The sequence below is a fragment of the Sinocyclocheilus grahami genome, unplaced genomic scaffold (assembly GCF_001515645.1).
Source record: "Sinocyclocheilus grahami isolate Dianchi unplaced genomic scaffold, SAMN03320097.WGS_v1.1 scaffold86.1, whole genome shotgun sequence".
Classification (NCBI taxonomy): domain Eukaryota; kingdom Metazoa; phylum Chordata; class Actinopteri; order Cypriniformes; family Cyprinidae; genus Sinocyclocheilus; species Sinocyclocheilus grahami.
The window spans coordinates 1615011-1638475 of NW_015505265.1; the positions used below are offsets into that span (position 1 = coordinate 1615011).

At 38.7% G+C, this 23465-nt stretch overlaps 2 protein-coding genes and 1 long non-coding RNA gene across 3 annotated transcripts in view; all 3 read left to right on the forward strand.

Annotated features, from left to right (window-relative positions):
• Window positions 1–13320, forward strand: part of LOC107586903 (placenta growth factor-like) — a 34367-nt gene extending 21047 nt beyond the window's left edge. Inside the window, exons 2-7 of the mRNA XM_016274453.1 lie at window positions 9366–9402; window positions 10715–10911; window positions 11132–11211; window positions 11384–11413; window positions 11495–11557; window positions 12728–13320. Of these exons, the coding sequence (XP_016129939.1) occupies window positions 9366–9402; window positions 10715–10911; window positions 11132–11211; window positions 11384–11413; window positions 11495–11557; window positions 12728–12749 (429 nt within the window). The 3' untranslated portion in view covers window positions 12750–13320. The remainder of the gene's footprint in view (window positions 1–9365; window positions 9403–10714; window positions 10912–11131; window positions 11212–11383; window positions 11414–11494; window positions 11558–12727) is intronic.
• Window positions 13321–16461: 3141 nt separating this feature from the next.
• Window positions 16462–17620, forward strand: LOC107586845 (uncharacterized). Its single transcript, XR_001609400.1, has 3 exons — window positions 16462–16586; window positions 17088–17210; window positions 17500–17620. It is a non-coding gene; the product is annotated as an uncharacterized lncRNA (long non-coding RNA).
• A 17-nt stretch (window positions 17621–17637) lies between these two features.
• LOC107586878 (CLOCK-interacting pacemaker-like) lies at window positions 17638–21085 on the forward strand. The gene is made up of 4 exons (XM_016274425.1): window positions 17638–17645; window positions 17716–17717; window positions 17780–17949; window positions 18980–21085. Exons 1-4 carry the CDS (start codon window positions 17638–17640, stop codon window positions 19862–19864), a joined length of 1065 nt encoding a protein of 354 aa, XP_016129911.1. The 3' UTR covers window positions 19865–21085.
• The last annotated feature ends 2380 nt before the right edge of the window (window positions 21086–23465 follow it).

A 23465-nucleotide genomic window follows, 5' to 3' on the forward strand; every position in this document is an offset into this window, starting at 1 on the left:
GGGGGGGGGGCAATAGGGATTTCGCCTAGGGTGTCAAATTGGCTAGAAACGGCCCTGTTAGCCAGGATATTAGAACAGATCTGCAAGTGTAAAAACAAAACAAAAATCCAAGAACAAAATTTCCTCTAAATCTTATTGTTTTGTACATTTTGTATTATGTAACTCACAAATGTGTTGCAAAAGCTGGATAGCAATTGAATGTGAAATGTTTCTGTTGGAGAAAAAATGTTTGCTGGCTGTTTGTTGGAGTAATGCGAGGCTGCGATTTGACAGATTTGCACTGGGCCAGTAAAGAAGCACTATTAAACATGCTGTGTTTTCGTTGGGTAGCCTAGTTATTTGTGAAAATAGCAGAAATTCTTCTGGAGAATGCTTTTTTTTATTGTTTATTTATTTTGAATGTGTCTTTTATTGTGTGCTCATAGAAGTATGAATTAATGTAACCTCAAGCAACAGCCTGCATGAAACCATGATCACAGGATTCTGTTCTCATTATTAAATATAAAGGAGCTCGTGGTTATTACGCATCATTGAAATATTCCAGTGATCCACCCTGTCTCACTTAGTTTTGCCAATAAAGGCATGCATTTTTTTTTTCTAATTTGTGATGTTGAAGTAAAAGTTCCCATAGACTTCATGTCTGCTTGAAGTCTCTTTTTCAGTTTACTCAGACTCTTCCTGTTGAAGCAGGCCAGCCCTCTCCCACACTGCTGTATCAATTGGAAAAGACAGGATGGAAGGATACTCTTTCTGCATGACTTCAGGTCACTGTGGATTATTATTTAAGAGACAGGTCTTTCTCGTAGACATGCTGACCTAAGCGTTATCTCTCTGAGTTACAGCTGGGCGTGAAAAAAAAAAAACAATAGCATGAGTTATAAATCGAACTGACTGCTTATATATAATTGTCACTGCATTTTAACATTAAAAAATTGTTTCATTTTTCTTTTGACTTCCTTGACCATTCCATAGTCAAATTATTCACGAAAAGAGGAAAAATTACTCATTTCTGAAAGCGCTTGACACGGTTTGCAGTGTCAGTAACACACATCACAACCACTAGTATTTCAATATAATCCACCATCACTGGAGCCAGCACATTTTCCCAAACAACCTCTCATATTTTCCTATTTGCATGTGTAATGCACTGAGTTTCTATCATAATCCAAAAGGAGCCAAAAGTCTTCAGAAATGTTTGGTTACCATTTTGTTTGCTTTCCTATTTTGCTTGAAACTTCCTGCCTTGCATCTTCCGGACTGCACGACTGGAGGTTATTAAACCTGATGTTTTGGGTTGTAGGAGACCCTAAAGTTCAGTATGCACTCAGAGTCCTACACTCTAAAAAATGCTGGGTTAACTGTAACCCAGCACTGGGTTAAAAAGGGACAAACCCAGCTATTGAGTTGTCTTGACCCAGCGGTTGGGTTCAAAACAACCCAACCGCTGGGTCAAAACAACACAATAGCTGGGTTTGTCCCTTTTTAACCCAGCATTTTTTAGAGTATAGATAGATAGATAGGTGATAGAAAGCAGGCAGATAGATAGATAGATAGATAGATAGATAGATAGATAGATAGATAGATAGATAGATAGATAGATAGATAGATAGATAGATCTCAGTTTTTTCCAGGGCAGTCTGTCCTGTCGGCAGTTTAAGCATTGGCCTAAGGCACTGACACTGAGGAACCATTAAAATATTAGACCCAGATGGATGTCAACACTTACCACAGTAATGGTGACAAGTTAAAATGATCAGTGAAAAATCACAACTGAGATGACAATAAATATAATACTAGAGTATAGATAGATAGATAGATAGATAGATAGGTGATAGAAAGCAGGCAGATAGATAGATAGATAGATAGATAGATAGATCTCAGTTTTTTCCAGGGCAGTCTGTCCTGTCGGCAGTTTAAGCATTGGCCTAAGGCACTGACACTGAGGAACCATTAAAATATTAGACCCAGATGGATGTCAACACTTACCACAGTAATGGTGACAAGTTAAAATGATCAGTGAAAAATCACAACTGAGATGACAATAAATATAATACAATAGAACAGAAAATAGTAATCAGCATGCTGGGAACTCAAGTAGGCATAGAGCATTACAATTTGCAATGTTCATTAGCATTGTGAAAGAAAAACAAGATTGAAATGTATTTTAATTTCCATCTTTCTCTGATTTTATTGGTCTGAGTGGCCCGACATAAAAACACCACCAGCATTTGGTGTTGCTAATGCTGTCAAAATCACACACGGCACCTTTAAGCATTGACCTTGTTTACAGAAGTTCCTGGTGGTGACATTAGGGAGGTTCTCTCAACATTCCTATTCAGTATTTATGACCCGTATAGAAGCTTCAGGAGTACTTTACTTTCACACAGTCCATCTGGTTACACACACAAGGACAAAGAGGTGCTACGTGAGGTCCCTCACATAGCTGAGTTGATGTGCCAAGTTTTTGAGAACCTTACTCTTCTGTTCAAGACCAAAGGAGCATGGAGATGCCAAGTGCCTGCCTTCTCATGTCTGAAAGTCCTGCAGTGTAGAAACCTCCTGTGAATAGGCCTACCTTTATCCTTGACTGTCACTAAATACCTGCTACCTACCTAGATGGCATAATCCAGTCGCAGCTAAATTATTATGCCTTATAAGCATATTTAAGACTATATGCAGCCTATGCAGAAAATTCTAGAATGCACAGTGACGAGCTCAGTGAAAAACATGATATATTATGGATTGATCATTATTAACATTATTCATTATATATGCTGCAGTCAAGAGAAATGTTAATTATAAAATACATGTTTCATCCAATAATAGACGTGTTTGACCGCTGCATTTGTGTCTGTCCAAAACACACACTCAAGTTAAAGGAAGCTCAACTTTTATAACTGTGTTATACGTGTTTTTAATCCCATTGTCTTGCGTTTTTAATACCAAAGAAATGTGTTCTGTATGAATGGGCCCTTAGCCTTGTTTAATTTTTTTTCAATAGGGAACAAGAAGTTGAAAGTTCTGCACTGCCAATTGTGTTATATAGCATGGGGTTAATGGAATTACTTTCTCTTTACTGAACATGTCTCCGTAAATTCCCTCTTTTCAGAATGAAAATTGCAACACAATGACCACACTGACCCTGCAGCATTTCCCTTCCACTTTCACAAACTAGTCTTGCTATGGTGGATGAAAGTTTTGACCTAGGCCTTTAAATTCATAATGGTAAAACACAAGAACACTATTGATTGTGTATACAGCATATGTTGTGTATTTAGGAATAGTCAATATGGTCATTTTTTTCAGTAATTTACTGGGTTTAATGTGTGCAAGGGGCTGTAAAGATGGAGAATGGAAATGGAGACGAGCCCATATCATTTTTATTGCCTAATCATGACCCTAGTTTTTCTCATTTATATAGGCTATAATTTATTGACTACAAAGTTCTGCAAAGAGCCTGTAGCATTATCTGTAGTATAGTGCAATACAATATAACATAATATATTGCAGAGCAAAGGTTTAGAGATTTATTTGATTCATTAAATTCACAAACACTGTTTTATATTTCCTCGGGATGGAGAGTTTGGTGGATGTATCTCCCATCCAAAAGTATTGAATGCAGTTTCCCTTAAGGCGCTGACTTAAAACCACACTGATTTCTACATTTTTGAAAATAACCACAGAGGGAGATGGACAATGGGAAAATAGCTGAATGTTATACTACAGGAAGGAGATTTTGAACTTGAACAGACACACACAAACGGGAATATCATAGGGCTCAGATTCTTGTCCTGGCACATCTGAAAGAGAGATTTTCACAGAGTAGATGTCCTATAACAGTCCTATATTGTTTCTTGCCACCAGTGAGTGCTGTTGCTTAAAGGCCCTGTTATTTAAGTCGGTGTTTCCCAACCAGGAGATATTTGGTTGTTGAAGAAGTGATATATGATCCTTTTTGATGACAAAAAAGGTGGGACTGTTTGATGGGACTGTGGGAAGACAAAAAAAATAAAAATAAACACAGCTTTAAGAGTTTTGGGCAATTTGATGAAAAATGCAATGTTCTCCTGACGTCAGAAATTGTCAAATGTGCAAGGCAGTGTTAATTTCGTTGACGAATAATTTTCATCATTATTCTCGTCAACGACATTTTTTTCACTGACGACAACGAGACGATAACAAACTAAAACTCTTTTTGAATGACAAAAACTATGACGAATATTTATTGACATTTTCGTCAACGAATAAAAACGAGATGAAAATATTGGGGAGGGACGATTTGGGAAGAGATTCATTCAGAACGAATGCTCCGTGGTTCAGAGGTTAGATGCATACATATGAACCGGCAGGACATAAGCTAAAATACACTTGCTGCCCGTCGCATAAAACGTTCAAAAATGTCAATATGTGGGAGTAAGAGAAGAGCAGACATATGGATAAATCTGACGACGCAAGAGAGAACATCTCGGTTACGTATGTAACCTTGGTTCCCTGAATAGGGGAACGAGATGCTGCGATGACATCATCGCTTTGGGAACACCTTTGGTGTGATGAATGTCTGAAGCCCTTATACCATCACGCCAATTCATTGGCCAAATAGCGCTTAGCACCGCCCCCAATGTGCACGTAGGTGAGCTATATCAGCGTGCTGCATGCTATTTTATCAGATTTCCACTGATTTACGAAGGAAGCGCTATCAAGGTACGGAACAGCCCAGCATCGCAGCATCTCGTTCCCCTATTCAGGGAACCAAGGTTACATACGTAACCGAGCTGTTCCCTCTCATAGGCTCACTTCGATGCTGCGATGATGTCATCGCTTTGTGAATGCTATACCATAACGCCTGACGTACCATAGATAGCTGGAAGACCAAGGAAAGTGGCTGCTCAAGCGGATAAGACCTGGGAGCCAGGAGCCATCCTCACGTCCAGACTGTAAAACTTGATGAAGGTGCTAGGAGAGGACCATCCTGCCGCAGCACAAACATCTTCCATCGAGGACCCTTTGAAGAAGGCCTGAGAAGAAGCCACTGCTTTTGTAGAATGAGCACGCACCCCTATAGGCAAAGTCAAGCCATGCGCCTCATAGGCCAAAGAAGGAGACAGTCGTGCCCGCATCGTGCAAGAGTCCAAGTCCACCCCCAAAAAGGTCATTTGCTGACACGGCAGCAGGACACTCTTTTGTAGGTTCGTCCGTAATCCTAAACTCCTCAGATGATCGAGTACCAGATCTCGATGTATCCATGCCTGCTCCTGAGATTGAGCTAATATTAGTCAATCGTCCAGGTAGTTCAAAATTCGGACGCCCTGGAGCCGCAACGGGGCCAGAGCTGCGTCCATACATTTTGTAAACGTTCAAGGAGCCAAAGCTAGTCCGAACGGAAAAACACAATATTGGTACGCTTTGCCCTCGAAAGCAAACCTGAGGAACTGCCTGTGCCTCTTGACAATCTGGATGTGAAAGTATGCATCCTTTAGATCGATGGTTACAAACCAATCTTTGGATTGGACCTGAGACAGTGGACTTTACTGTTAACATCTTGAACTTGCAGTGGGGAGTATCTCCTCTATAGCCCCTTTCTCTAGGAGTGACACAATCTCCTGACTTAAAATCGAGGCCTCCCCAGGACGTACCGTCATAGGAAGAACCCCGCTGAAAGGAGGTGGCCCTTTCTGAAACTGGATGGTGTAACCGTGTCGAACGGTGCTTAGTACCCATCGTGAGACATCGGGCAGGCATCTCCACATGGCCCAATAGTCTGCCAGGGGGTCTAGATGTTCTACGGTTGGAACGTTCACCTGATTCTCCCGTATAGGGTCCTGGAGCACCTGAGTGGCGGAAAAAACTATAATGGGAAGATGTCCGATTGTCCTGTCGGGCCTGCCCCCCACCCCAAAAGTGGGAGCTTTGAAGGCCGTCTTAAACGGGCCATGTTCGCATGACCCTTGGGCTTTCTCTCGAACTCTGAAGGCTGGAACACGCAGAGTATCTGAGGGGGTGCTCGTCGTAAGGACTCTACCTAAAACTGCCCGAGGCACAATATGTGACGGGACCGTCAAGATCTGAGTCAGGAGGCCACAACGAGAGAGGCGAATACGCTTGTGCGGTGTGCCTGGCCTCCGAAGACGAGTAGAGGAATCAGGAACTGCTGTTAGGAGCCTGAGAACAAGAGGCATTGGCCGTCAAACTCCGGTCTAACCGCTTGCGTTGCCATGGGTGAGCAGGTGGGCGAGACCTAGGACCCCAGTCCTTACGAGGGGGTAACTTAGGTGACGGCTCATGCCGCTGGACCTCGCGAGTGTGCTGCAAAGAGGATGAGTGTGTACGAGCCGCAGGTGGCTGACGCTCTACTTCCCTAGCCCTGCACGGGATGAGCTGACGAAACACGGTGGACTGCTGTTTTGCTGCTCGAAACTTCTCCACGACAGTTGTGACCTCTGGGGTCAGGCCCTCTCCCTCGTCCAGCTCCTTGAGCACATCTGCCTGATAAGCCTGGAGTACACCCATAGAATGGAGTGTAGCTGTGGCCTGCCCAGCGACCATGTAAGATTTTCAGATTAAAGTGGACGTAATCCTACATGGCTTGGATGGCAACAGAGGGCGTGACTTCCAAGACGGAGCGGAATTTGGCGCGAGATGTGCTGCGAGAGTCTCTTCTACGGCCGGTATCGCCGCATAGCCGTGATCCGCCATTTTAGAAACAGTGGCGAAATCAGCAGCAGCGGGATTAGTGATGCGCGCCGAAAAAGGTTGTTTCCAAGACCTCGAAACCTCGTGGTGGAGGTCTTGGAAGAAGGGGAGAGGCCTACGGGGCTGAGACGGAGTGCGGTTAGACAAAAATCGATCAGCCAGTTTCGACTGGATCTGATTTTGTGCCGGCTCGCTATCCCACTCTAAGCCCAGCTTATCCACAGCGGGCGTTACAATGTCTAATAGTTCGCTGTAAGACGGGGAGGTGCGTTTCTCCTGTCCACTTGAAAGGAGAGAACTGCACACTTCACCCAATAAATCCTCTGAATCGGAGGCCGCTGTTGACAGCACGGCTTCGTCATACGGCATACAACCGAAAGACATCGCATCACAAGCTTCTGGGGTAGGCCGCAATTTATCATTGACAAAGACCTCGGGATCCCCGTATGCGCTCTTCGAGCGCTTGCACATGGCTTGGAGAGAACGAGAGAAAAGGAGAGAACTCCGTTGACTCACCCTCTAAGCGCCTCGGCTCGCATGCATCACCCCAAGCGACCGTCTCGTGTGGCGCCTCGGCAACTGCAGAAACAGGATAGCGAGGGTTAGACGCAAGGCCTACTTTATTCAAGAAGGCCGCGAACCTCGAGCGCAATGCTTTTAGCCGTAGGCTATCACAGTGTCGACAATCATATAGGCCGCTAAGCGCCGCTTGAGCGTGTTGTAGGCCCAAACATTGCACGCACCTGTCATGAATGTCTCCTCCTGCGATAAACCTGTCACATGGCTCGATGCATCTCCTGTAGCTCATCGTGTCCGCTGAAGGAGTAAAGGAGTAAACTGTTCTTTCGAAGGAATTAGCTAAGAACACGACAAAAAGAACGCTTTCCTACAGGCGGCAGATGATTCACTTCCTGAAGGAAATTAAATCTGATGAAATAGCGCACAGCACGCTGATATAGCTCACCTACGTGCGCTTTGGGGGTGGTGCTAAGCGCTATTTGACCAATGAATTGGCGTGATGGTATAAGGGCTTCAAGCGATGACGTCATCGCAGCATCGAAGTGAGCCTATGAGAGGGAACTAATTTCAGTCTGGTTTTCTGAGCGCAGACACTGAAGCATACACACACTGAGAGCGCGTCTCACAGCGCGCGAGTACTCTTTCGCTTCACATGAACGGAGAATTACACACAAAATGATGTTGAATTGTCTGTAGCTCATCGTGTCCGCTGAAGGAGTAAAGGAGTAAACTGTTCTTTCGAAGGAATTAGCTAAGAACACGACAAAAAGAACGCTTTCCTACAGGCGACAGATGATTCACTTCCTGAAGGAAATGAAATCTGATGAAATAGCGCACAGCACGCTGATATAGCTCACCTACGTGCGCTTTGGGGGTGGTGCTAAGCGCTATTTGACCAATGAATTGGCGTGATGGTATAAGGGCTTCAAGCGATGACGTCATCGCAGCATCGAAGTGAGCCTATGAGAGGGAACTAATTTCAGTCTGGTTTTCTGAGCGCAGACACTGAAGCATACACACACTGAGAGCGCGTCTCACAGCGCGCGAGTACTCTTTCGCTTCACATGAACGGAGAATTACACACAAAATGATGTTGAATTGTCAGTTTTGACAAGTATTCACGTAAACACAGTTGATTACGTCTTAAGTGAACGTAAACAGTAGGGAGAACGTGTGTCAGTACATTGCATCCATTGCAGCGGTGCATTCGGTTTTAAAGGGACAGCAGCCTAATTTAGTTTATTTTGTCGAGTCATTGATGTTAATCAAGCAACAACAGAAAGACAGAAAATAACGCACTGCTCTTGACTGAAAAACTTTAGTAGCCCTAAAGATTCATCTAAATTTATTTATAGAAATAAATATGTCTGCTTGAAAGAATGAAGAATATGGTAAACGAGTTGCTATAAAGAATGCATAATTAGCCTATATAACCATTGGCATTTCATTAAAAAGAAGACCATGTTCTTGTTCTCTATGAGAAGTGGTTTTATTTAATTTTAACATAAAGGCATGTTGTGTGTCACTGCAGTTAAATCGGTGTCTATCATTATAAAACCTTAATATCAAACCTATATAATGAGTTTGGAAATTTTAGAGAAATGCTTAATGAATGCACTGTAACTAAACCCATTAGATTTTAGCCAACTAAATTTACTGTAGATTTAGTCGACTAAAATCTTATGATATTTAGTCGACTAAAACAAAAAAAAATTCAGATGACTAAAATATGACTAAAACTAAATGGCATTTTAGTCAAAAGACTATGACTAAAACTAAATAAAAATTAACACTGGTGCAGGTGCAAGGTCTATGTTTCTAAATTATAGTGTATTTATTTACTTACCACAAATATCATTAATTTGTTTAAATTATGTCAAATTTAACTATATAATGTTCTTGGTTGAAGATGTCACTTGTACTCATGTATCACCAACCTTCTGTTGTCAATTTCTTGCTGCTTCTTCATTTTCTTCTTATTTATTAAAATAACAATTACTTTTCTTTAGGCTTATTAATAATAATAATAATATCAATACTACTACTACTACTACTAATAATAATAATAATATAATTTTTTTATTTATCATGGCCTTTGTTTATACTTTTATTGAGACTATTTTATAATCTGTCTCTTTTTACACTCTTTTTTGCAGAGTTCTTCCTTAGTAAACGTAAACAACACTGCTAAAGGTAAGAGAATGACCTCATGACATAAAACATAACAAATGCAGTCTTATATACATCAGTGTGTGTTCAAAGTTTACAGCAACTACGACTCAACTACGAGTTTTTTTCCATCTATTTTTCTCTGTTTTACTTTTTTTTTTGTCTTGTTATGAGGATCAGACACACATGAGAAATTGATATTTTACAGCAGGAACTGTACAAAAGAGACTGTACATTATATTAAAACCTACAAAGTCATTTTACTTGCCATGTGTTATTTATTAAGCAGAGCTCTTTTGGCTATTTTTGAAACAAATATGCTGCCAGATAAATATTTATAGTCTCTTTATTTCAAACGTAAAATGAGAAACTTACACTTACTCAATAATAAGAGTAATATGGCAATAAGAAGCCAAAATTGGTAATAAAGAACCATTCTCTGCAAGATCCCATAGGACGTTTTATTTTTTTTGTGTGAAATCCTGATAAATGAAAAACAGGATATGCACACACGCACAGCAGAGGTTTTTCCTGTTGCATTTTCCCAGAGATTTCGGAAATCAAACTATGTAAAGAAAATCTATATTATTTGTACATTTCTGCATAGGTAAAGATGGATCATATATACATTTGCCTTGAGAAATAAGGACAAAAATGTTTTGATTATGAGGTTTGGACTTTTAGTAGCTATAGGTATGATTCTAATGAGAACTATGAGTCTAATGAGGCACATTAATACAAATTTCTGTCATGAAACTCTGGATGGCACAGGCCCGATAGGTTCTAACCCAGTCTGATACAATCACACGATTATTCACATGGCACAGCTGATTGGTTTCTTTCACATCAGCAGCCAATGAGATTGCTGCTCAGCTTCAGAAACCCTCCACCTTCCCCAGCTCCACTTGTGTAGATCTGCTACAGAGTGATTTCATGTATGCTATAAATGGGGGTTATTTTTTATATTATATGTGCAGCAGCAGTATTTCTTACATGCTCACAGCAGCATGTTGTGGATGTATTGGCAGTAGCAAGTAGCAAGCCGCGTAGCAGATCTATTCCGCCAAGACCAGACACCTTAACATTGCCAAGTATAGTACCATGTTAAACTCTCCCAGAATTGTCATAACAGAGTTATTGTTGAATGTGGATCATGTGGCATATAGATATAGTAATCTCATCTCAAATGAGTTACTAGCATTTTGATAAGTCTCACACTCACTAATCAGTTCATAGTTTGCTCGGTGATTGCTTCCAAATACTCAGTAATTTCTTCTTGTATATTCATGCACACTTGTAAAGGTCAATGCCTTGTATTTCTCTTGCTGTGTTGCAGTGATGCTGTTTCAAGAGGTTTGGGGGAAAAGCTTCTGCCGCACTGTAGAGAAGCTAGTGGAAGTGGTTCAGGAGTACCCTGGGGAGGTGGAGCACATTTTCAGCCCTGCCTGCGTGCCATTGGTCCGCTGCGCTGGTTGCTGTGGAGATGAGAATCTGGAGTGTCACCCTACACTTACTTCTAACACCACCATGCAAGTAAGGATTTTTCATTCGTCAAGGCCAACAATATTTTCTGTTTCAAAAGTAGCACAAAAGATGGTACCAATAATTATGAATACTAGCTCATACTTTTATATATCGACTGTTTGGACTTTTACTTTGGATGCTTTTTCACTAAAGTAATATCTGTGTAGGAGACTTTGTTTTGTCTGTGTCAGGCACATGGTTGCTATAGTTAATATTATGAATTTTTCAGTTATTAAAGATTAAGCCAGCGGAGCAGGGCCAGGAATATGTGGAGATGACCTTTGTGGAGCACAAAGCCTGTGAATGTAGGTAAGGAAGAGATCGATTTTGTTCATGCAACCACATGTTTTGCATTGTGACACAGCTTTGTATTGATATTAGATATGAATATTGAACATAAAATTTGTATCAAGTACGAGAAATATGTTCGTAATAGTCTCTCCGCTTTTCTCTCTGCTTTCTCTTACATTGTGATGCCGAGACTAAGAAAACCTACAAAGAAACAAGACAGGTAAAAAGTTACTACTCTGACACAGTTACACTTTAGTAGACAAACAAATTGAAATTACAATGATGGTTCATTTTGTTGTAGATTGAAACCCAGAAACAGAGGAAGAAAAAGGAAGGAGAAAAAGAGAGGGAAAGATTGTGACACGTAAGTTAAATATTGATGGTTTTACATTGGCATGTTGCTAAGCTAACAATTCAATACTCTAATACGCATAGATAATCACAAAATACACTCAGAAATTAAGTAACTGTCTATTTTTAAGAGGACTGAACTCATTTTGAACTAAACTTAAATATTTAAGTTTAGTTTAAAAAAATCTAAAAATATTTGTTATCAGCATCTGCCATATTTGATTCATTTTTTTGGTCACACTTTATTTTAAGGTCCAGTTCTCACTATTAATTAACTATTAACTACGACTTTTGCCTCAAACTCCTAATTACTGCTTAATACGGTAGTTCTTAAGTTAGTTATTATGTAGGATGTAGAATATGGTCATGCGTATGTGCTTAAATATATACATATATTATGCATATGTGCTTAAATTATAAGCACTAATAAACAGCTGATATGCTAGTAATATGCATGCTAATAGTAATATATAGTAATAAGCAACTAGTTAATAGTGAGTATTGGTCCCTAAACTAAAGTATTACCGAATTTTTTTTTTTGTAAAAATTAACCTCTACTTGACCTGACCCTTAAAAATGTTATTGTCCTTTTTAAAGGCCCTCATTGTCCAGAGCAATATTTAAAGGCTTCTAGTTCTCTGTGATGTACACATCTCACAACGCGTAATAAAATAATAGCTTGGCATAGTTAGGAAAAGAAAGTATATGCATAAAATGTTTAAAAATAGTTTTATAATATTTTATCAGTTTAGATGACTTTTCCAAGTCTAGTCACAATTTTATTGTGAGTTCCAAAAAAAAACTTTAAGAAACTTAAGAGAGGGTAAAATAGGAAATATCTTTAGTCATTTTAGCTATAATCCTAATGTTTGTTTTGACTTTATTTTAAATAATTTCAAGTAATCTTGAGGCCCCTTTTGAAGTTTAATGATGCCCACTAATGTAGTCTGGTTGATTCAGTCATATAAACTTTTGCAATTAAAACCAGTTAGTTCATATATAACCCCATGAGGAACCTCGTCCCTCTAGGTTCTGAAACAAAGCTGTAATGAAGTCTCAACATTTCAGTGACATTTTGATAAGAGCAGGGGTTTTTGATGTACTTAAAGGACACAGAGTACAAAGAGTGCATTGTTCTCTGAGCGTAAGCGGCACACATGTATTAATTTGTGCTCTCTTACAGGTGTCAGCCTCCCCGTAGGTAAATGCTGTCTCGCCGTGATGCCAGCCAATCGCGCGCATCTGCCCCCTTCTGTGCGACCCTCACCGTCACCATCATTCACTTATGGATACTGCCACCATCCCAGATGCAGAGTTGATATGGTGATGGGGCTTCTGTCAGCACACGGAGGGCCTTCCAGTCATCTATACAGGAATCTCCTGTTGTGCAGCTCTCTACAGAAGAAAAACAACCGAAGACCAAACCTAAAATCCGAGACTGAATAATCCCCTAGGGACTTATGTTATTATATTATTATTATTTTATTGTTTTATAATAGTAGTAGTGAAAGTCATAAAGTAATATTAGTGGTAGTACTGGTTTAGCTGCCAAGTCTTCCCCTTTTATTTATTAAAATCCACTGAAGTAAAACTGGTGCATTCCATCATTAATCAATACATTTACAAAGCCATTGTGTATTTGGTCATAAATCTAGAAGGAAGCACAGAACAAAATGCCAAATATCATCTCTTTAGATTCTATATTACTGCTATGCTATGACTATATTACAATTTACTAATGTGAAAACCGTCTTAGAAGATTTTTAATACATAGTATTTTCTGTTGACGTTCTAAAGCAGGGGTGTCCAAACTCGGTCCTGGAGGGCCGGTGTCCTGCAAAGTTTAGCTCTGACTTGCCTCAACACACCTGCCGGGAAGTTTCTAGTATGCCTAATAAGAGCTTGATTAGCTGGTTCAGGTGTGTTTAATTGGGGTTGGAGCTAAAGTCTGCGGGACACCGGCCCTCCAGGACCGAGCTTGGGCACCCCTGTTCTAAAGCTTCTCTGTGACTTCAGCATTAAATTGACATACTGACCTCTAGTGGTGATAATAAAATAATCACGTTCAGTAAGTGTTTTTCAAATAATACTGATCTGAAAGCCATCCCATTATGATATATATTACTATAATATTTCAACTGTGGCAAAAATAAAAGTGTGCACTGTGTAAGGACAAAGACTTTGCTCTGAAAGGGCCAGTCAACAGGAACCGAGACAGACGTTCATCACGATGTGAGTGAATGTTGGTGCTTTGTATTATTGTTTTGTCAGTGAAAATGACTGAATTTCCCACACTTTAGACTCGGGTCTATAAAGTGTCGAAATTAAACCAAAGAAGCATTAATATCTATGCTGCTGACCCTAAATATAAATACAATAGTTTTCACCAAAGGGCTATTTAATTCCCAATGTATAAAATGTTGTATGTTTTTCAAAATATTGTTAATATGTATTAATATTATACAACTTTAAGAGTACCTTTCGTAATAGAGTGACTATTGTTTGTTATTTCTGATAATTATTAAAAAAATATTTTCTGAAACACTTGGCCTGTGTGTGCGTGTGTGATTTTGGTCAAAGAATGGAATGGGTTTTTGTCTATGATTTATGTCATATACAAAACTTACTAAGGTTTCACTTTATTAATTGCATCCATCCATCCATCATTCCATGGGCTCACGCCCGTTTGGTGTCCAATGCCCGTCTGACACTCCATTTCCACTGTGCACGGTCCTGTGCCATCCTGCTAAGAGAGTGGATGTCCCTCTGACACCATTCTTTGATGTCATCTAACCACTCCCTACTCGGTCTTCCTCTCCGTGTCCGTCCATCCATGATCCCAAACACCACACACTTCACCAGTCGCTTGTCCTCCATCCTGCAGATATGTCCAAACAGGCAGAGCTTCCTCTCCATGATGAGTTGTACGATGTTCCTCGTGTTTCCAACTCGTCTTTGCACCTCCACGTTTGTGATTTTCTGATGCCAGTGAATGTGCAAGATTCTCCTGTAGCACTTAATTTCAAACGCCCGCAATAAATCTTTGTCTTTCTTCCTCAATGTCCACGTCTCACAAGCATACAGCAACACACTCATCACACATGTCCTGATTATGCTGATTTTGGTCTCTGTTCTGATATGCTTACTGTTCCATATTGTCTTGAACCCTGCCATTACTCCCGTTGCCCTCGCTATTCTCCTTTTGATCTCCTTGTTACAATCGTTGTCCCAGGTCAGTAGACTACCCAGATACACAAACTCATTTTCAATACTTCTGCCCCTAATCTCCAGTTCCTCTTCTATGTCCTCTTGTCCAAACACCATTGTCATTGTCTTTTCAATGTTGATCTTTAATCCTGCGGCCTCTCCTGCTTCATTCATCCGATCCAGATTTCCTTGTAATTCAACTCTATCCTGCTCCAGAAGATCAATGTCATCTGCAAATTTGAGGTTGTTGATCTTGTACCCATGGACTGATATTCCTGTGTCATTGTCTCTTACCGAGTCCATTACTCTCTCGAGGTACGAGATGAATATAGTTGGCGATATCTTTGTGTTAATTGCATAATGACATACAATTAACATAAATATTGAACATTACAGTTAACATAAATCGAATTTAAAATACGGTTTAAAAGTCAGTTTAATAACATCCCATTTGATTTCAGTAGTAAACTAAAGCATAAGTGTTTCTTTTTAAGGGGAATTGGAAAGTCTAGTGTCATGTAGTCAAGAAATGCAATAAAACAGTAAGTAAACCCAATGAAACGTTTTTAGAATGATGTTTGTGTTTCTTAGGTTTTGGTCTTTTCGTGTATCCAGTGTTCACATTGATTTGATGTATATGATTTCCATTTTAATGCAATATATATTTTGGCAATGAATAGTAGAACTGATGTCGTTTTAGTCGGGGTTAGAGTTCTAGTGAAGATAGGCCTGCTCAAGAGACTTTTCTGAGCCTGTTGGGAGGGCAGTTCTGTGGTTGTTGCACTTTGCCTAAATCGATGGACTTTAGGGCATGTGGAAATTCATTTGTGTTTAATATTTCCATTGACTATGAAAGCAAAGATCTTAAGGATCAGTTTCCAAGTGAATTCAGGGCCATCTGGACACATTCAGAAAGGAGGAACACCTAATATTTCTTAATAAATTTGTTTTAAAATTTACAGCACTTGTGGACATGGCAAATAAATAAGTAAATAAAAAGATGTGGTTCAAATTGTATATATATAAATAATTGTAATATAATAATAATAATTCTATGTATATATATATATATATAAATATATATATATATATACATACATACATACACATATATATACATACATACATTCATACATATATATATACATACATACATACATACATATATATATATATATAATTGTGAAGCAAACTTTTTGCGTGTCATTGACGTTTGAATTGCGTAGAAAACAACAACAGTTTTGTTTGTTACGTGGCTTTCATTCTGTGAACTACATTTTTTATACATTAAAAATTATGGGATGGAGAGGATGACGCTGCGGCGCGTGCTAGATTCCCTCTTGACGCTGCAGTGCAGATTTCACGCCACACTTCAGGCGTGTCATTGACGTTTGAATTGCGTAGAAAACAACAACAGTTTTGTTTGTTACGTGGCTTTCATTCTGTGAACTACATTTTTTATACATTAAAAATTATGGGATGGAGAGGATGACGCTGCGGCGCGTGCTGGATTCCCTCTTGACGCTGCAGTGCAGATTTCACGCCACACTTCAGAGTCACGTTTACAGTCGCAAGGGTTCATCTCCGCACCAATCAGAAGGCGCTATGCAAATATAAGGCGGATCTTGCATAGTTAAGCAAGCGACGATTCGGCGGTTCCCCTGGTAACAGCCACTTAAGGCAGCCGAGAAGGCGGAGCTGTTTGTAAACTCACGTTGCTCTCTGTGCCATCCAGTTTCCAAAACAACAGAAACATACGCTTGGTTTTCTCTCGTCAAGCGTCATTTCATACACAAGCCTTAACAGCAGAAGGAGTTTGAGGAGAATTGTTCTCGGTAAGTAAGGAAAAACGTGCATTTTGTGCTGTAGTGTGTGTTTATGGGAGAGTCTCGTGTTTGGCACCGTGTGTCAGGTGCTGCAGTACGCGACATTCAGACTCCGTTCATGCTGTATGTACACACTATTCAATACAAGATCTAAAACAAGGTGCCTCTGTGGCTGCCAAGTTGTATTTTGAGATGTTAAGATGTTTCTGTATGAGGGTGCATAAGACTAGCACTTATATTCGTGGACTTGTTTACTTGTTTTCATAGCACTCTCTCAGTCTCTGCTTATGATTCATTCATGGGCTGTTTGTTTACTATGAGAAACTTTGCATAGTAATATTTGCTAATTCATGATAAAGTGTGTTTTTTTGGGTGTGATAAACCCTGTATTTGGTCTATAAGTGAGTAGGAGCTGCATTTCATTGGCTTGAGTCTCAAATGTGCTCATGTTACACTAGATCATCTTTCAGGTTTTGGACTCTCCTTTATTTAATCCATGACTCTGTCCAGCTCTCAGTCATTGCCTGGATCAGGGCTGTACCGATGGACTGAAATCCAACAAATCGGACCACCAGAGAAGATCCAACATGGGCAACAAACGGAAAGCCTCCAGTGAGATCGACAGAGATTCAGGTTTGTCGTTTATAGATTTGTGTTCGGTTGTGTATTATTCATTTCTCAGCTTACATGAGAAAGTAGATTTCACAGCCCGTGTGTTTTTTTTCTGTGTAAGTATTATGGTTTTATGCTAAATATGGTGACAGTACTTGTCTTTCTCTCATGCTTTGGTATGATTATTACTAATCCCCCATTACTGATTATATTTATACAATATTGTGTATAATTACATTGTTATAGGTGTATAACTGCACATAATTACTGGGTTTTACCTTTACCATATTACAATATTTTCTCACTGTAGATGCCAGCTCAGGATATTATAGTGCTTTGGACCAGACAGAATTTGAAGACATAGGACCAACCAGTACTGCAGCACAAAGCATGCCGGCAGCTCCTCGGGTGCCTTTCATTCCTGGCTCACATCCAGGCATTTTCTCTCATGCTTTGGTATGATTATTACTAATCCCCCATTACTGATTATATTTATACAATATTGTCTATAATTACATTGTTATAGGTGTATAACTGCACATAATTACTGGGTTTTACCCTTACCATATTACAATATTTTCTCACTGTAGATGCCAGCTCAGGATATTATAGTGCTTTGGACCAGACAGAATTTGAAGACATAGGACCAACCAGTACTGCAGCACAAAGCATGCCGGCAGCTCCTCGGGTGCCTTTCATTCCTGGCTCACATCCAGGCATCTCTCCCATGCTCGTAATGAACAACCTTGTTCTCAAGCAGGTATGCCACATTTCTGTAAGTCTCCTTGTCTCTTTATGTTGCTTTTCTGGAAAAGCTTTAGCTCATGACACATAACTGTTTGTTGCAGTTACGGTATTGTTTTGATCTCAAAGCTATGTTTACTAAATTTGTTGGTAGTTATAGCACATTACAGACATTTGCCTTGCGATTCTTGGATTGAATACTTCCCAGTGCTTTCTGCTCAGCATCTTTGGCTCACAAAATATTAACCGACAATAAGCTGTATAGGACGTCTGTAAATGATTTCAACTGATCTACGTGTTTTTATGTACCTTACTCAAAGTAGACAAAAAATGTGTTTCTAATATTATATGCATCAAATATTAATTTTCATTAAATCTATATTAAAAACCGTGATTTATTCATAGCGAAAAGGCATTTGAATTACCCTTTAAAGCAGGTTTTCCCTACCCTTTCAGTTGGGATATTGATATAAGGTGAGATATTTCACAACACGTTTCCTCAACGAACTTAATTTAATTTATTGGTGTGGATAATTAAATGTTTCTGTGATACGCAATAGGAGACAGGCTTTGATCACGCTCGATATTGCCTCTTGTGTGTACAGCTGTTTTCCATACACACAAGATGTGATATCATTGCGATATATATATACTGTATATATTGATATCATTTTTAGTGCCAATATTATGATTTATTAATTCATAAATATAATTGTCACCCTATGACATATTACAACCTGAACTAACTTTGCCAAAAGTCAAATATGTTGTTTAAAAAAAAATAATTTGACACACAAACATGAGGATCTGGTTTTGATACCAAGACAGTTGCATCACCTTGACATTTTTGACTTGCGTGTCCCCCTAAAATAATCCATTTTAATAAATACATTTTAATTCAGACATTACAAACTATTAATTGAATCTATTATTGAATAAAACCAAAAAACATGTGACTCGTTGTTGACTCCTCCTGTTATTGTGAATGAGAACTAAAGAGTATGTGTCTGTTTTACAAAAATGTTCATTGATAATTCTTGTTTCAGCGTAACTCCGTGGCCCCTGCATTAAAACCTTGGGGCTTAAACACTTCACTAGATGTGGTTCCTCAGTCCCAGCTGCTTTTCCTACAACCAGTCATGCCAGCTGGTGACTGTACCGGCCAAAGCTCTGACAAGCAGAAACATTCCAGAAAGCATGTTCCCATGCAAAACACCTTTCCAAAAATGTTCCCACATCTTGCACAAGGGTCTACAGTCGACGAAGGTCCCAGTGCTATCAATAAGAGGTCAAACCACAGTCATGCTGGAAGACATCAACGACGCCGTTATGATGAAAAACCTTTCCACACTTCCTCTTTGAAACAGGATGTGTCCGAGACATTTAAAGATTACGATGTAGACCCCAACATTGCTTCTTTGGGAGAAATCGGTCACGCTGTTGAAGACGTAGCTGTGAAAGACTCTTCATCCAGGCTTTCTGACCTTCAGGATCCCCACACCACCACTTCACCATTCTCACTGTGCACTGACTCCTTCCTCGCTTCATTCCCTCAAAAGAGTCCCGAAGCTTCAGTCACCCAGAGCAGTGATGTGGAGAATATCCCAGAGGCCCTTTCTCCAAGCTCCAGCAAACGCAAACGCTTCTGCAACACGTATAACATTTTGAATCGGTCAGGACTGCTGGGTATCACACTGCGCACAAAGGAACTTATTCGACAAAATGAACGTTCCCAGGCCCAGCTTCAGAGTCTGCAGGCTCAGACTGACCTCTTCTTGGAGGCCATATGTAGTGGAGATCCCAAAGTCTGGACGAGATTGCAGCTTATCCTCCAGAACTCCGGAAACAGCGAGGAGACACCAGTGGACTCACTGGTGGACTCTGTAAGGGGTGCAGAGCAGGATATCACAGATGTGGGTTGTATGGTGTAGTAGCAGGTTCAGATTGTATTATTTCAGCTGTTGTATTCTTGCTCCAACCGGCACTTTTCTAATCAGTCACTTAGCAAATTTTCAACATCTTGTCATAATATCAGTAGGAAACATCAAAGATTTGAGTCTTCAGTAGAGTCCAGAGATCTAGTTATCACTCCAAGCATTATCTATCCAACAGTAGTCATCTTTATCCTTGTGTCAAAAGTATATAACGACAGTGTTTCGGTTACAGTTGCACCTTTTTCTAAATAAAGTGATACAGTGATTCAGAATTTATTAGCAAACTCAATTTGAAAAGAACGCTATTAACCGTTCTAGTATTTCAATCTAATTGGTTACTATTTGGAAAGGAGGCCTTGGAAAACCAGAACTGGAATGCAAAAATAGTTTCTGCTCGGAATCAAAGAAAATGGAAAACAGTTATTTTCTAATCACTGTAACTAAAAAAGTCCTTTAACAAATGATGAAGATATGAGTACTTAAGTATAAGTGCACAATAATGATTTTTTTAAATTCAGATGAAAATGTGACATTCAGTATCATCCTCGTGAATATTTGACAATTTGTAGAAATGTGTTTGTAATAATATTGTTTGTATGTGTATAATGTGTTTTCAAATGCATCTCCAAGTAAATGTTCTTGTTATCTATGAGAAAGACCAATGGACGGTAAGAGTAAGGGTAGTAATAACCGTTTGTTCTGGTCAGAATGTATTTGAAGTAGCACTTCAAATGTGGTTGTTATTTGTAATGCCTTGTATTATTAAGTGAGTTATTTACATTCTTAATGGAGGTTGTAATTGTCGTTAGGTCTGGATGTGAATGAGCAAATTGGCAAATGTAAAAAAAAAAAAAATTTCCCCATAGCAATCTGTTATACTGCATGCATACAGACTGTTTATTGTGTTTGGAAAGCAGGTACTAATAAGCTTTGATGACAGAGGCCAGGTTTAGTGGAGTAATGAATGCACTGAATGAATGTGATAGCATGTACACTTTGCAAGTGTACTTTGCTGTACAAATTTTCTTTTCTTTTTTTCTATTGTCGTTTTCTGGTTTGCATTTGTATTTGCTTTCCAAAAATATAAACACATTGTGTTGATTTATCAGAACCCGATACTAAATGACACATTTTTGCTGTAGAAATCTATGCAATAGTCTTGTTTAGTTTTAGTATTGTACTGAAGTGCAGTTTTGTATTCTGTAGGTGTCGTTTGACTTTTTATGTGCCTTCAAATAAAGGCATTTTAAATATATATTCAAGCTTTGCCCTGGTTATTAGTTATTTTAAGTTTGAACAATTTGTTCAGTAAATCATAGATTAACGTGTTTTCAGATTGAAGCTGATCTCCAAGAAAAGCCCTTAAGGTTTTGTTTTGGTTAAAGTCATTGGTGGTAACCTAAATATAGCTACAAATAAATCAATCACAGAAAAACATTCATCAACAGAAAATGTTCATCATCATTGCATGCTATGTTTTTCATGCATCAAATACAGAAACGTAATATTAATTCACAACAGTATAACACTAAAAAGGTGGTAGAAATTGATTATATGAAAATATCATCTTAGCTGTGATAGCATAATAAACTCCAGCTTCTGAACAACTAACCTGCATCTAAACCAAGCATAGACATCTGATCCAGTCAAGATGGACGTGAAGGATATTTTGATAAGATATGATGCTCAGTTCAACTGCAGCCAAAGGATGTCGAGGGCCATGTTTCAAAACCTCAAACAGGACTGAGAGCAGAGCAATTGTAAGCGTGCACTTATAATAATTGAAACGCTGACATGAAACTTAATAGTGGATTGCTGTTTTATAAGAGGGTTTCAGTTACAGAACAGTGACCCTCCATTATTACTAATTACTTTGTCCATGTTGGACAGATCACAAAGAAAAAAATTAGCACATATTTACTGCTTGGTTTGATCGTGCTGTAAATCAAAAATTCTCTATGGGAAATGTAAAACGAAATGTTAATATAGCACCAAACTCAAAATGCTTTCTGCAAGCCTTAATGATAAAAATCCACACGATATCTGCCATTTACTGTAAGTAACAGAATGTGATCCTGCAATCAAGTATAATAAAATGTTTTTATTGTGTTTAAATGTTTTATCATGTTTTTTAAATGGTTTTTATAACTAATAAAATAATAAGTAATTATAATTGATTATAATATTTAAATAAATTTGTTTATGACCAACTTTTTAAAGATATGAAACATCACACATTTTTAGAAAAATTAAGTTGGTATCAAGTACATGTGTGCTTTTCAGAAATTAACTGAAATGAATTTGAATTGAGGTAGCAAATAGGATGAATTTAAATTTCAGAAATTTGAATATTGAATGGAAGTGGTATTAAAATGATTGGAATTCAAAGTTCATATGACTGCAATGTTTAAATAGAAATACTAAGTATGTGAAGACACACTTGTTCACTAAGGCTGCTTTTATTTGATCAAAAATACTGTGAAAACAGTAATATTATGATAACATTACAATTTAAAATAACTTTCCAAATGATCAACGTTGAAAATTGTTGTGCTGCTATAATATTTCTGTGTAAACCATAAGGATGATGAATATAAAGTTCAAATGAACAGCAATTAGTTAAAGTAGAAATCTTGTGTTGCATTCTAAATGTCAATTGAATGCATTCTTGTTGAATAAAAGTATTAATTTCATTCCAGAAAGCCAAAGGTTTTAAGCCATTAACTCCAAAGGATTTATATATTTTTTCATTCTTTTTTTTCAGTTTTAGTATTTATGCATTGCCTGTGTTTTTTTTATTGCAAGTACATTTCTATTTAAATTACAATTGAACTTCCTGTGGTATGTGGCCAGTTCAATTCCATTTCTAACTAAATGTCACCCACATTTTAGCAAGCCACTTGTGTATGGGCCCCCGCGGAACGCAATTTCTAGTCCAGAACCGGTGTTCTGACAAATAATGCTACCAACCAGATTAGCTACCAACACTGTATTTATCCTACTGTAAGGGTAGGTTTAGGGTTGGGGTAGGTGTACATGTTAATAAAGCCTCACACAGTATTAATATCATGCTGGAAGCAAAATCTGATAGGTAGCACTTTTCGCTATCGAATTATGCTTCCATCTGTTTTAATGGGAGGTAGCAAAATTGGCAAAATTGGGTCAATACCAGACTACTGATAAGCTTCAGGACAAACAATAAAAATAAATCCTCCCTCTCACAAGAGTCACCTAAGAGGGGAATTCACCCCATTTTCAAAAATGAAACTCAGGCCCTGAATGAATCTGTAAAAATCCTAATCGGAGTATCACTATAAATAATTCTACATGTTAAAAAGAAGCCTTTTTTATCATGTAGATAAAAACAGAGATAAATCAAGTCCCTCTAAAACAGAGAGGGACACTCTCTGTTAGGAGAAATCACACCCGCTCCCTGAGAAAGTCAATATTTTAATTTTCTTAAATAAAAATCGCTAGAGACACCAGAATTCTTTATTATATTCTGTTATGCTCCTATGCACATGCTGTTCAAATATGTTGTGCTATAGTATGCTGAGGAAATCTCTCTCTCTCTCTCTCTCTCTCTCTCTCTCTCTCT